General features: G+C 40.6%; 1 protein-coding gene across 4 annotated transcripts; it reads left to right on the forward strand.

Moving 5' to 3' along the window:
- Positions 1–317: 317 nt before the first annotated feature.
- Positions 318–13,897, forward strand: yps (Y-box binding protein ypsilon schachtel). 4 transcript variants are annotated; one of them, XM_011644885.3, is made up of 7 exons: positions 318–526; positions 2,791–2,854; positions 6,339–6,372; positions 6,453–6,714; positions 6,806–7,125; positions 9,191–9,253; positions 9,625–13,897. In XM_011644885.3, exons 1-7 carry the CDS (start codon positions 466–468, stop codon positions 9,667–9,669), a joined length of 849 nt encoding a protein of 282 aa, XP_011643187.2. In that variant the 5' UTR covers positions 318–465; the 3' UTR covers positions 9,670–13,897. The 4 variants fall into 4 exon arrangements, with proteins under 4 accessions (XP_011643187.2, XP_011643188.2, XP_011643189.2 ...); XM_011644886.3 differs by having other exon boundaries at positions 6,806–7,119; XM_011644887.3 differs by lacking the exon at positions 9,191–9,253 and having other exon boundaries at positions 319–526.
- Positions 13,898–15,214: the final 1,317 nt, after the last annotated feature.

Genomic DNA, 15,214 nt, shown 5'->3' on the forward strand with positions numbered 1-15,214 from the left:
ATGCAAGGACAGAATAAAATATTTCCTCGTCCTTACTATTGTATAGAAAGGCATAAAAAATGATCAAATTCTATTCTGTTTATTCTCCGAGACAAAGGCAAAATACGGTTGGAATTTTTGTCATTGGATTCGAGGATCGTTTGTTGTTAAATTCAAAATCTCGAAGGTGCCGATGCCGTGGCTGTGCCTCTCGCGGCGTCGCACGCATGCGCCGCCGCCCTCGGCGGAACTCGGCTGCCGATCGTGCGTCTTCGTGAAGACTCGGCGGCCGCGATTGGCCGGCGCGACGGCCGGCCAGCGGGGGCTGGCGAATCAGTGCGCGCGTTACACCGCCGTGGCGTGGTGTGGTGTTTGTCCGGTCGCCTGGACGCACGTCCATTGCTAACATCAGCAGCTAGCTAGTAACATCTTAGCAAGACAGACGGAAACATCCTGGTTTGCTTGTCTCAATACCACCTTACCATCATGGGTGAGACGGAGAAGCAGCCCGAACAACCCAAGGCTGTCCAGCAGAAGATGGTCATCGGTGAGTGAATGGAAGTCCGAGTTTCGCCGTTGTTAATTCGCACACAAACGCGCGCGCGAGCGTGCGAGCGGCGTTCCCCGCGTCCGACCTACGGGAAGACGGCGGGCCATCGTCGCGCGTTCCTCCGCCCGTAATGGCGTCCACGCACACGGCGGCGATGCGCGGCCGCGAGCCATGTGGCCTCGCCGGCGTTCGCGAAGCTCGCGCGGACGACTCTCGGCCTCTCCGGGCCCGGCCGTGCGTGTCGCGCGATGGCCGGCCATCGGCGGAGCGGCCGCTGCCGCCGCCGCGAGGCGAAATCGCACAACGCGCACGTCCTCCATTTTCCATCAGCTGATGCTCTCTCTCTCGTCGCGGACGAGATCCCGCCGCGCGATTTCTCGTCCGGCCTCGGGACTCCGACTCTCGACGAAGTCATCGATTTTCGCCCCGACGCCGCGTCGCTCGGCTCTCGCGGCGGCATCGTCCGCGTCGCGCCGCGCCGCGCCGCATAACCTGAAAATCGCAGCGGGATACTGCGAGCACGAAAATTGAAAATGTCGATGAGATCTTTTGGAGCGGTTCCTTCGCCGAAGATCCACGGCGATATCTATCTTTTCTCTTCCACGCCGAGGCGATCTTCCATTTCGATCCGAAATATTTTCATCGCGCGGACTCCACGTTTTCGTTACGTAAGCGCGTCGCCGCGTGCTCCTCGAAGCGTGCACACCGCGACGAATCACAGGTCGCGCCTCCAGATTCGTTAGATCGATCGATCTCACACTTCCGGCACGTGAAAACGCTCGCGTTATTTCGATAAACGTGCGCAAGAACTCGAGCTATGCGGATGTAGAAAAATCTCTTTCAACGACACAGCGGAATGCCGAGATTCGATATTTCGTGTATTCCATCATGTCTTTGTCTTTCCTGCAATATGAAATCGTTAAAAATTGAATTCCAATCTGGCAAATTTAAGTAGAGTTTTTATTTGAGAAATATCCAATTTCTCCAAATCAGTTAAAGTTTGTGCATCATTATTTCGCTTATACGTTTCGTTTAAATTTATAGAAAAAAAAAATAACGTATTCAATCGCGCTTTTTTCTGATGGCGAAAGAAAACAGGGATTCAATTTGATCCAGAAAGTTCGTTGAAACTTAAAAAATTCTCGAAATAGTTTGTTGAAATCTAGAAAATTCGTTGATTCGTCGATTCTGTAAATGAGTCATGTTTCTTGGAAATGTCTAGAAAATCTGAGAATTCTATCACTGACTTACACATATACGTCGTATTTAAAATTTATAACATTTGAAAATACATTTGTATATTTGTTAATGATGCTTAATGACGCCATTACGACTAATTGAGTTTTAATCCATATCCGTGGTTTGATACCATAGAGATATACGACGGTGATACCTTATGTAAATTCCGTGAATACGTTATTCACATGGTTTATCACTATTCCGAGAATATTACTCAGATTTTGGAAATGCTAGGAATTCCGTCGATACAATCACGGTCGGATCTATCCGTTGCTGATATTAATTTCGACCTTTGTTTGGGTTACATGGCGACCTTGTCGCGGTGTAACTGTTATGAAGAGAATCTTATCATATTTTCACCGGAACGCGAGATCAAGCGGTGTACATGTAACATATGCCACTCCGCTACAGAATTCGTATATTTTTTACGAGTTTACAAATTCCGAAATTTCCTCCGGCCGATTCTGTATCTCTTCGAAATTCAAGAAACTCGATCACACCGCCCCTGCTGGAAATTTAGATTAATCATAGTATTCTCACAAATCCTCTCTTTTCCAACGATCGTACTTTACTCTATTTTCCCCATAAAATTTGTAATGCATTGTTCCGAGAAATATTCGCATTACAGAGATCTAATCCGTTATTACTTGATCTTGGAGTGTTCGCTTACGTGTTCGTAAACACGTGATAATAATATATACCTACAGTTAAGCACGTTATTTCCTTCTCCAAGGTCGCTTTCACAATTTAATAATAATAAGTACATGCGGCATTTCCCTCAGTCGTTGTTCATACACGCGACTCGGATATATATTCTCGATAATTTTTTGTACAATTATACATTTCTTATTTTCCTTCCTTCATCGACGGACGAAGTGTATTCTCAAGCGCTCGACGAAAGGGAAAAAAAAAAAATCACGAGTTATCTATGATCATTTCTGAATTTTGTTCTGAATCTGTACAACTGCATGCACGACACACGTATACACATAAATCATGAAACGTTTTTTTTTTTATTTCAGCTAACAAAGTGACCGGAACTGTGAAATGGTTCAATGTCAAGAGCGGCTACGGTTTCATTAATAGGTCAGTAATTATTATTTTGCAATTTCGCAATACTCTTTTTTTTTTTTTTTTTATTTTTTTTTTTTTATTTATTTGTCATCATTTGCGACACGCTCATCTTTTTACGCATATCTCTAGCTAGAAGTGAACGCACACATGTCTATTCGCTTGCGTGTTGTGTGCGTGTGTTTTGTGTGGGCGGAAGGGTTACTCATACACTATTAATTTGAACGTCCATTCCGCGCGGCAACCGCACGGTCTTAAAACGACGTGTCACGTTAACTGTTGCGTCTCCCATGGAAAAAAAAAAAAAAAAAAAAAGGATAAAAGAATTCCCCGTGAACACGTCGCGAAATGTCTGATTATCTCCCTCGCCGCTTTATTCGCGAATCGCGTTTAAACATGCGCTTGTCACGTCGCGCGTTCGCCGTATAAATTTCGCGACTTCCGTTTAAATTATTCAAGAAGAGAGAAAGAACGTTATCCGGCCGACGGACTCGTGGCTGTGTTTCTCAGGAAAATTTCAGTTCCCACGTTAACCTTGGCAAAGCTGTTCGATAAATCCTGCGGTAAAGTAAATAAAATATTTATTTCGTAGCTTCTCTCTCTCTCTCTCTTTCTCTTCCTCTCTCTCTCCCCCCTCCCTTATTTTCTCTTACATTCATTTCAATTTATTTTCTTATTCAACGCATGTTGCATTATCATCGATACAACGAAAATTCATTCCCGTTTTACCTTTCCGATTCCCTTCATTCGCGAGTCGGAGACTCGTCGTGACGAAACCGCGCGTGAATCCCTAGACTGATTTAATACTCGCGTGCTTCGGCCTGAAAATGTAAGATTTAGGACGCGAGACTACCGAGCCTAATTGATAACGGCTTCACGGGGGCCGGGGAGGATGGTGAAGAGGGAGGGGGGGGGAGGGGTGGTCTCTAATATTAGGAAAATCGCCGTCTCCGCTACAGGTTCGACCTGCAACCTCGACCTGGCACCACGCCGCACGGAAAATAGACGCTTCATTCGGCACGTGGACGGGGCCGTATAGGAACGTAGAACCGATTCTCTCTATTTCGAGGTCTCACTATTTATCTGGCGAATCGCCAGGAGCGCTTTTCGCATGCGCACGCGCGCGGCAGTGCTCCACGCGCGGGACTTTCACGGACGGCGAGCGCTTCCGGTCTTCCGAGCGACGGAAAAAGAGAATTACTTTTCGTCCGATTTTTCGCTCGTTTTCGCACTCTTGCCTATTCACGTGGGAGCGGAAGATAATCTCGCACGACGGTTTTTAGGCCTCGAGAACCGTATTTACCCGTCCATCCGCGAGAGATCTCGAGTGCACTTTCACTGACGCCCGCGGTGTCGCAAAACACTAGAAAACGCTAGAGACAACTAACCGTTAAGATACATCTTTGTTTAAAAATGTAGAATGCTTTCTTTGGACCTACCTCAACGATGAAAGCGAGTCATTTACGATTATCTTGATTTTTGCAGTTACAAGTGTCCATCTTTAAAGGTATAAAAATAGCAAAAGATAGCTGTACTTTTGTTTTAAAATTCTATATCTTATCTCTTTAAGAGGTCTCTTTTGCACCACGAACACATGTAAAGGATAATAAAGGATATTATATGTTATATGTCTTTTCTGAATTAAAAATTTTATATTCTAAAATTATAAATTATATATCTCTTCTAGAATTAAAAAAAAAATCTATATTTTTAATTCTTTATATCTGTTGCTTAATGAAACTTATACAAAATGTCTCTATTACCTGGGAAAACTTGGAATTCTCAAGGAATTTTTTTTCAGGTTATTTTTTTATATTTATATTATATCGAGAAATTATCGTTTATTATTAACGATAACAGTGAATTTGTCCATTATAAACATCGGAGCATTAATGTAATATTAATCCTATATTCAATATTGAAAACAATGATTTCATATTAAATGCAATTTTATTTACTAAAAATAAATTTATTTTAATAGTTTATAAAAGTTGAATTATGTATACCGGTTATCCATTATATGATTTTTTGTTTGTAGCTTTTAAAAATAAAATTTGAAAATCTTATGCAATATAAAATATTTATTTTTTAGAGTTTATTTATTTACAGTCTCTTTTAAAATTCAAATTTAATTATTGAAATTCAAGACATTTTATTTCATCTTACGATTTATAAACTTTTATGGAAAATACTACACAAAAATTTTACACGATAAATATATATTTATAAGATATATTTAATAATACGTTATTTTAGCTGGAATTTTTAACAAATTGTTTTGAAAATCAGAGAATTCTAAAAAGGAATTTTTTTTTCAGATTTGAATAGATACTCTATTATATGAGTAAATTTTTCAATAAAAATGCAATAGATTTTTTGAAATTTTAAATGTATAAATGATAAAAATATCGTTAATAACAATTTAGAGTAGAGTTGGGAATCTGTTTGTCTCGCTATTATTCGAAGATACATCCGGGACAATTCTCTCTACGAATCTGCAAATTGATAAATGAATTGGATATCGCCGAGGAATTTGTACATTTTATTGGAAACTAATAGTCTTTACCGCGAATACGAGTCCATTGTTCATTCATCGTGTTCGTCCCAAATTTGGCGAACTCGATTATATCACAATGGAAGAGCAACATTCCGCCTCGATACCCATTGGATGGTACCCATTAATTATTCTGTATCGATCCAAGTTCTGAGGCAAACATCCGCTACAGAGAAAGAGAGAGAAAGAGAGATCTCTATTTATATAACAAATATTAATAAAATCGCCTGAAAAGACAGCGAATCCGATATTTATAGTAAATTAAGGAAAAAAATTTTCGAGCGATTGTGGTGTACCAAAAAAAAAAATACAAATAATTGATTGTTTTTCGTAAAAAATAGGTAAGCGAAATTTCGGTGATTCGACTCTTTAAAACCTGATTTAATTTCCATACCTGATTCACCTTTTGTTAACTGCATGCAACGGAGGGAGGGGAGGTTGCCGCCTAGACAGCTGGCGTTTGTATGGACGAGTTGTATCTCTCTCTTGACTCTGTGTGCATCGTATGGTTCAACGACCTCTCTACTCCATGCTTTGCTCCGCAGCTTCATGGATTCCGATTACGTCCGCGCACTCGCGAATCCATGCGTAGGACAGATATATGTATATACGTATCGTTACGCACGACGTGTGAATCATGGGGCAACTTCGTAGAGAGATGAATGTCGATTACGCGGATACGATTATGTCAAATTTCTACCGTACGCAATAAACAGACGCGATTATTATGCTAATTTAACGAAATAATGAATTGTCTGTCATTATCGTTAGCATCCTAGGCAAATAAACAATTAATGGTCTTTATTGTAATATTTATATTTTAAAATTGTTAAAAAATTTTAACTGCTATGTCACGTAAATAACAATCTCTACTTAAAAATTTTAATGTAAAAATATGAATATCGATTGCTTTTAATACAATGGTGTTTGTTTTATCTGTTTCAGGAATGACACCAAGGAAGATGTATTTGTCCACCAAGTAAGCGTTGTATAATATGTTAATTGACAAGTATTCTTAAAATAAACTTCATCATATTTTAATGTTATATGTCATTACAGTCAGCCATCGTTAAAAATAATCCGAGAAAGGCTGTACGTAGTGTGGGAGATGGTGAAGTGGTCGAGTTTGATGTCGTCATCGGTGAAAAGGGTCACGAGGCTGCGAACGTCACCGGTCCAGCCGGTGAAGCAGTAAAAGGCTCACCCTACGCTGCGGATAAACGCCGTGGATATCGTGGAATTCACTGGATATATCCGAGACGCGGTAACGGACGACCCCAAAATCGCAGATCACGCGAAGGCCAAGAGGGCTATGAGCAAGGTGCCCTACCGTTTATTTAAATCTCAATCGTTTATTTTTTTTTTTTTTTTTTTCGAACATTGAGGATAATTTATCCGTTTATTGGATTAAGGTGAGGGAAAAGTTGGCGATGACGGAAATGTTGAAGGCGGCCAGCCACAACAGCAACAACGTCGTTATAGGCTTCGTCGTCACTATGATTATTACCGCGGAGGACGGCGTTCAGGGCCCACTCAAGCTCAACAGCAGGGCGATAATGCTGGCGAAGGTGGAGAACAAGCGGAAGGAACCGGCGGCGAGGGTGGCGCTCCGCCGCGCGGTGGTGGTCGTGGACGCGGTGGTCCATCACGACGTTACTTCCGCCGCAATTTCCGCGGAGGGAGAGGTGGTGGTCCGCCACGACGTCCTCGCAGCCAGGATGGCCAGGTAAGGGTTAGTATCTAACCCTAGCCAAGCTAGCTCTTCCTAATTACATTATAGCGACTAGTAGTAAACAAATATATCGAATTAAACGTATAAATTGCGAATTGGCATGTTTCCTGAATTTTACACGCGTTGTTTCGTCCAGAGTTCTGAGATTGTACATTTTAATCTATGTTTTTTTAAATTGTATTGCTTTTGAAAAGTATCAATCATGAAGAATTTGTGTATAATTTGTATTATGCTTTAAGTCATTCGAATTGCAATTGTAGTGTTAGTTTGAGATATAAGAAACGACTTGATAATGTATAATTAATTCATATTTCAATTAATTCAAAAGAATAATTTAAAATTAATCACTTTATATAATTGTTTCTTAAATTTAATTAATATATGGAAATAATTAAAATAATTATATGAAGAAATAATTTTAATTCTTAGAATATTATAGGAGTTATATTGAATTAAAATTTTTATGTTATTTCTGTGATGTTAAGGCGTTTCTCGAGATACGCAATCTCGGAGCTGTTGATGAAAAACTCTGTACATTCAATCTGCAATCGGTTTTAAAACAGTTTTGTTCTGATGTACATTAATTTCTGTTTTGTCAAACATGGTTCATCACAAAGTTCACTGTATTCTCGATTGTTTGCACCTAAATGGTGTACAATGTTCCTGTATTATTTCATTCCGACAATAGTACTGCATTATTCCACAACGGACTTTGCACATTGTAAACAATCGTTTATTTCGATTTTGCATTCTTGCAAATAACAAATCGTGTTTCAAGACTGAACTAGCTGTTTAAAATCTGCACGGTAGTTAATACCATAAAGATGAAGGAAACTTAGTAGTATTAGGCTTATAAAGATAACTGTCTTAGATGCATTTCCCTAGAAATTATATATTCATATTTTTCGTAATCGTTTTTAGTAATATTCTCTTCCTTATACTTGTGCATTATCCGCGCACGGAGTATGTGTTCTGTGCTGTTTGCGAATAAATTTTTTTTTATTACACTTTGTAAAACAATAAAGTATTTTATAAGAGCATCCTAACGAATTTTCTACAATCGGCAAGGCACCCTGCATACCGAAATCACGCGTATCGTAAAATTAGGTGACCGATGACGAGGCTGTTGGCGAGAATGCACAATTCGGTAATTCGCGGAGAAATCCACGACCACGTTACAGACGACGATTAGTACGACAACCACGTGCGACGTCGAGCCAACAGACGAACACGGTAGAGAACTTGCCATCTGCGGATGCAAAACGCAAATCCCCCAATCCCGCTTCTTCTCCCGTCGCCTCGCTTCGAATACAAGTCACCGATATCCCTCCCGAATCCTGCGATAAATCTGCAAAGGTATTATTGGTTCTATCCTTTCTTACTCAAGGTGGAAGGTAACTCGCATTATCTTTGATATCCTTCACTGACAAGAAGTAACGAACTGACGATTTTACGAATGTATCTTTTACGAATGTATCTTTTATGGTTTAATGAAAGCTACAGTGAACGTATTTTAGTCTACATTATAAAAAAGCATTTGCATAAAAAAATTAATATAATTTTATTTAAATATAATTTTGCAATATAAATAAATTTGCAATACTAATTCGTAATATTCGAAATCATTGGTTTTACATTACATCTGTAAATTTCTTCATATAGATTGCACTAATTAACGTTACTTTTTTTTCTCGTACGGGCATTCTCGATTACACATCTTGCGAGTTATAATCAGAAATTAATACCATATGACGAATGTGTTAATGAGCTTCTGAGAAGGTAAATTGGTAAATTCCGCTTTCCCTTAATTCTAATATCGTGTAATTAGTTTACAATCTCAATCATCAGTTCTCTCTTCGCATATTCATAAGCTTGATTAATTTGCTTTCTGAGAGGCTCGTATATAACTTCGACATAGCGGAGTATCGAGGCAGTAGACATGAGAGTTTGGAATTTATACGAACAAGAGAAAGCTTTTATGTTATGAGACGCGATCCGTCGACAAATACAGAGCGGTAGCGCTTAGCACACACTGTTTGCACGTGTCTCTTTGTACTCTTTTCAGTCGGAGCAGAAGTCGGATGCACCTAAAGATTCGGATGCACCTGCCGCTGCCCCTGCTCCACAGGTAACGTCGCTTTATTTTTTTTTTTCTTCTCCTCTCCTTTTCTATCTCGCAGAAGCTCGTCTCGGTTGCCGCAGTTTTCACTTCCGCACTTACACTTTCGACATTAGGTGTGGCCGACAAAGTAGATCTTAAGACTCATATTTTTTTTCTTGCTCACTGTTATCTCATTCTTCCTACCTTCGTTTTCTCGTTTTCTAGAAGGAATTGCATTATCTACACCTAGTTCATATGCGATGTCTGAAGAGAGAGAGACGTAAAGACGATTATAACAAAGATATATTTTAATTACGCGTTGCATAATTGCTATTCTTGCGAATTGCCCACGCAACTTTTGCGCAACGAATAACGTACGTCAATGTGTGTGTTTGCAGGAGAGCCAGCCGGTGCAGAACACCACCACCGAAAGCACCGCCTAACTGAAACAGAGTAACGCGCTATTACCGCAGGACACTCCTTTTAACATGTAACACCAACACCCGTTATACACTGCAGCATCGACAACAGCTATACAACAATTGCAAAAAAATCTAAAAAAAGAAAAAAAATATAACAAAAAAAGAAATCAACAAACACTACACCACACTCTCTCCATGGAAGCAAATTAAAATTAAGAAATATGTATGAAAAATTGAGAAGTGCGCACAGCTTATGCTTGGAAAGTTTTTTCGGGAAAGTGACAAGATGTTGATCAGATTGACGTCTCGTAACGTCCCTGAAAGAAATCGTCATAAGTGACCGCGTACTTCTCGCTTCGGGGATTTGGACAGAAGGGTAAAGCAATTACGGAGTACGGAGCGATGAATTCGAGTGCGCGGCAAAAGATGGATATATCTATATATTGTATATTTTTTGTTTTTGTTTTTTTTTTGTGTATTTCTTGTTTCGTACATTACTTCTGATTTTTCTTCCGGTAAGGCGCATTATCAATCGTTTCATGTACACGATATTTATGTTTATTGCTATATTTCCGCGAGAGCTTTCTTCACTTTTGGCGATTTTTCCATCAAAAAGAGCCGTGAAAATGATGATACGTGGATATATTACTGATAAATGGTGTCCGAATGTTTGTCTCGAAGTCACTCGTTTTTTTTTCCGGCTTGTATCTCGAAATTGACGAGCTACCGTATTGCTTTCACTCTTTTAGTAAGAAGATTTGAAATCACCGTGGCCGCATAATTATTCTCGAGTTTTTCAAAATTGCGCTTGGTTGCAAAACGATTGCGTTTGTAAGCATAGAACACAGTTCTGAGATCTAACAAGGGCAAGTGCGACCGTAGTGATTCCACGTTTTTCTTATACATTTATAAGCGATTCGTCTCACAAGCAGAAACAATTATTGTAATAGCATTTATCTTGGCCATATTTTTACAATTGTTAATATTGGCCCCTGGTGGGTCCCCGGCGGTATATTACTAATTAGCGATTATTGTTTTGACTTTACGCATTATTGGTTAGTCAGGGAATTAGGCACGGAAATTCCATGAGGTATTCCGTCATGAGCCTTTCACTACAAATGAAGTACTCTTGGTCCTCGGTTTTCTTTCCAACGATGCAATGCTTGTACATTATCATTTGTGTAATTATAATTTAAAAGATACTTTGGACCAACTCGCGAGTGGAGAAGACGGCTCCTTACTGTGAAACCTCATGGATTTCCGTGCGTGAGTAAATCGTCCGGTCGTTTCTGGAATTGACGTCGGTCGACCGTGCATCAGGCAGGTCGGTTTTTTTCTTTTTAAATATTAAACTACTGACCGCTTGCATACGGCAATCGATTCGATTTGACTTTTCGGAACAAGAGCCGGGCGTATCACATACATCGGCTCGATTGACAATACGAATATCGTAGACTGTCATGAGAGTGCGAAGGAGAGAGCGATCAGAGAGAGAGAGAAAATGAACTTTATATAATTTTGCATGAAGCTAATTTTTAAAATTTTAGTTTGTAGTATCGTCGACGGATAATAAAAATATATATGTCTACTTTCTCTAAAAAAAAAAAAAAAGAAAAAAACTAATAAGGATTGATGCTTTTTTGTATTTGGCCAAACTTCATTGTTTTCTTTTCCGTCTATATCCAGGCGACACAAGCGTCTGCGAAACAAACATCACGTCACGAAGATCCATCCTATTCTTTCACACATCGTGTCGTTTGGGTGTAGCGTTATCGATGTTACATGGTGTTTATTGTTTCTCCGTCGTCGTATAGTTCTGTGCTCGTCGATCAGGAATTGAACCCAGTGATGAGCGCAAAATGTATTCGCGAATGAAGAACGATTTCAAGTATATGCGTGCGGAATGCACTGGCGCGTGTAAAATGCATAATGCGGAAATGCGTGCTTTCACGAGAGATGTATGAACGTGGATTTTATGCACGCTATGCACATCACGACAAATGCATATTCAAAATCATCGTTTGCGAATACAATTTGTTCCAACTTTTCACCACTGGCACGCGGTAGTCTTATCCTCTGTCTGGGTGCCGGCAGGAAGATTCCGCCCAAGTTATTACCGTATGTCACCACGATGATCGTCTTTAATTGTTGTCTCACTGTCCTACCACGTCCCGTTTGTGAAGTAGCGTTTTGCCAAGCCACGAACCTGAGTGTGTCGAGCCTTCGTAAAATTGCATAATATCTTTGTCTTTTGTGTACGAAAATCTGAGAGATCGAGAAGTTCCGGTACCTCGAGACGCGAAACATCCGATTGATCAGGGTAGTGGTTTAAGGAAATAATATAAAGAGAAAATACAAGAGAGAAAGAGAGAGAGAGAGTGTGTGTGCGTGAGTGTAGTGCCAAGTGGAGAGAGATAAAACACGCGGTTACGTTACGCGGAGGCGCGTTTATATATTTGCGACAAACATAGGGAAATGAAAGTGAAATAAGCGAGAGGCGATCGAACGCCGATCCGATTTCCGAAGTCACCGGTGATACTCTTTCCTTTTCTTTTTTCCTCATTCGATTCCGTAAGGGAGAATCCAGCGGACACGAGATGCTGATCGATCAACGCGTTCACCGCCGGCGTTTTCCGCTTTTCTATTACAATCCGCGTCCGTTGGGACAAAAGCCCAACCTGGTGACTCTTCGGGCCGCGTTGTTTAACGTAATCACCCTCCGTTGTCTAACGTAACCGCGCGTTCCCACGAAAAAAACACGGTAGAGAGAAAGAAATATAAAAAAAAAAAAAAAAGAAAAGAAAAGAAAAGAAAACAGAAATCCAAGTGAGAGACGGCCTCTCGAGACAGCGGAAGAGAGGTGAGGAACAAGCAAAAATTTTCAAGCGGCGCGCCGAACCGGCGCGCGATTGTAACTGCAAAAAAAGAACAATGCATGTGTTAACAGTGAATATCAGATTTAAAATGAAAAACCAAAGCCGTGAGGACGAAAAACGTAAGAAAACGAATCACGAACGAAAATCCAGCAGCCAAACTTCACACGCGGTAAAAAAGAAAAAAAGGGAAAAAAAAAACGGAAAAAACGGGAAACGGTAAAAAGAAACCCGAGGTGTAATAATCGAGAAAATCAGTTTGTGTACTTCGTCGTTCGTACTCCGTCGTCGAGACATCTCGACGCGGCCGTCAGTCAATCGCGATCGCGTATGTGTTCGTTGTGAAAAAGTTGAGAGACAGCTTACGATCGGGTCCGACGCGAAAAGTTCGCGGGGGACGAGAATTGGACTCGCGGCGCGCATCGCCCGCGTGCTTCATCACCGCCAAACATCCGCGGGAGGATCGCGGAATTCCACACGTTCGGGGAAGCGGAAGGGATTCCCGCGCAAGCCTGGGTATACTTCGTATGTTAAATTTCCCTTTCAGGGAAGTGGAGGGTGAGTTTGCATCCCCGTCGGAACGCTTTAAACATACGAAGCGCGTCCGATTGTGCGCGCGCGCGGTTGTTTTCGCCCCGCGGATTAACAAACGTGTGCCGCGTTTGCAGGACTTCGCGATTTGTCATCGTTTTTCGGTTTATCGAGGGGACGGTGACACGAGTCGCCGCCAGGATGAGGGGGAGGGCGAACGAAAAATTCGTCGCCCTTTCGTCGGAGAGAGGATTCTTCGGGAGAGAGGGTGGCGCCGTGACCGCGCGCGCCCCTTCTCGCTCGAAACTTCCGTCGTGCATTCGCGTCGTGTCCACCGTGCAAAAAAAACATTCGCAATAAAAAGGGATATCACGTCGCGACAGTCAATTAGATCCGATTCGAGTTTCGCGCGATAAAGGCGATACTTGAATTGTATAGATATATATATATATATATATATATATATATATATATATATATATATCGCGGGAGAGAGACGGCGACGTGGACGAGAGAAAATTGAAAGAGAAAAAGAACCGAAATCCCGATCGAGAAGACGTTCAACTTTCGAGAGATAAAGAAAAAAAAAAATAAATAAGAAGAATCTATCAAAAGACCTCGACGGACGCCGGGCACGATGCCGTCATCGACGTCGTCGTCCGAGCGTGTCCCGGGATACAGTCGTCCGTCGACTGCCCTCCCTTCCCCTCCCCCCCCCCCAATGAATTTTGTACCGAAACGTCTAAATGCTAATTTCATACACGGAATTTAATTTTTTCACGAGAAACATGTGCATTATAAAAAATAAATCTACCAAAAAAATCGCAAAAGTCACAAAAGTCGAACCTGCGTTCTGCTTTCATTCGATTCCCTCGTTCCACCCACACATTTCCTTATTATTCCGTCCGGAATCATCGTGCGAGCGACGTGCTCGCGAAGCGCAAAGTAAATTAATTATTAACGAATTAACGAAAAATCTGCAGTTCTGTTGAAAAAGAAATTTTATATGATCGAGTCGAGTGGAAGGAGAGGTAACGCGATAAAAGCAAAATTTCGAGTAAAATTAATAGCGGAAATGTGCGTACGCGCATCGATAAATTTTTATTCAATTATCGGTTTATCAATTAGTCCGCCGTGAAATTCCGAGATTTATGTGATGTACTTGAAAATAAAACGGCACGATCCACGATTCCACGGCGATTTTCACGGAATAATTGCAAATTTGTCATTGAATATAAATCAGACGTTTAATCTCTTTAATTTCGCCGCGGAGGAATTTCTGAGGTAAATGCAATTGACGAGTCCTCGGGCGGAATTGTACGTGCGCATTTCACATACGCGTAATTTCACGCGGCGATGTTGATCGGAGAAGCCCGGGAGAAGTTATGGGTATAATGCATTCCCGTCATGGAGAATTTCCAATAATACCGATATTACGGCGGCACTTAATCACCTTTCGCAAGGTGTATAAATTAATTTTCCATCCCTGCGTTAATCTCGTATAGCAACGATCAGCAGTAACCGTACCGGACACCATAATTGACACAACGGATTTCGGCCTAGCGATATTACAGATTCGTTATTATGAATTATAAATCGCCCGACCCGCGTGCGCGAGCAACGCCCGTACATGGTTTAGCGATTACGTATTAAATTCTGCATTTATCTGCGGCGCGAAATGCGTTATCTACGCACGGGGAAGAATATCTTGCTCTTTATCTTCTCTTCTTCTTTTTTTTTTAATTTATTTATTTATTTATTTATTTCGAAGCGTGCTTTTAAACTTTAAAGCGGGAAGTTTCCGCTTCAAAGTTGCAGGTTTTTCTGCGAAACATCGATGAGAAGGATTCGAAATCTGTTCATCTCGATGCGCAACGATCCTAAATAAAACAAATTCTGCTACATAAAAAAATCTCGTATTTTTGTCATATATCTTTCAGATATATTCGGAATACAGTTTTCATATCAATTTTACATAAAAATATGATTGTGTGATCGACAATGAGAAAAAAAATGATAAAGAATGATAAATATGATAAAGAATTATCAAGTCTGAATCTAAAAAACGTATTATTGCTAACGTAGTATTGCTCTCATCGTAGTTACATAAACATTAAATATTGCTAATTGCTAGCAAATTCTGAAAATATTATTTTATAACG

This window comes from Pogonomyrmex barbatus, unplaced genomic scaffold, assembly GCF_055798465.1.
Source record: "Pogonomyrmex barbatus isolate J1 unplaced genomic scaffold, ASM5579846v1 scaffold17, whole genome shotgun sequence".
NCBI classification, from domain to species: Eukaryota; Metazoa; Arthropoda; class Insecta; order Hymenoptera; family Formicidae; genus Pogonomyrmex; species Pogonomyrmex barbatus.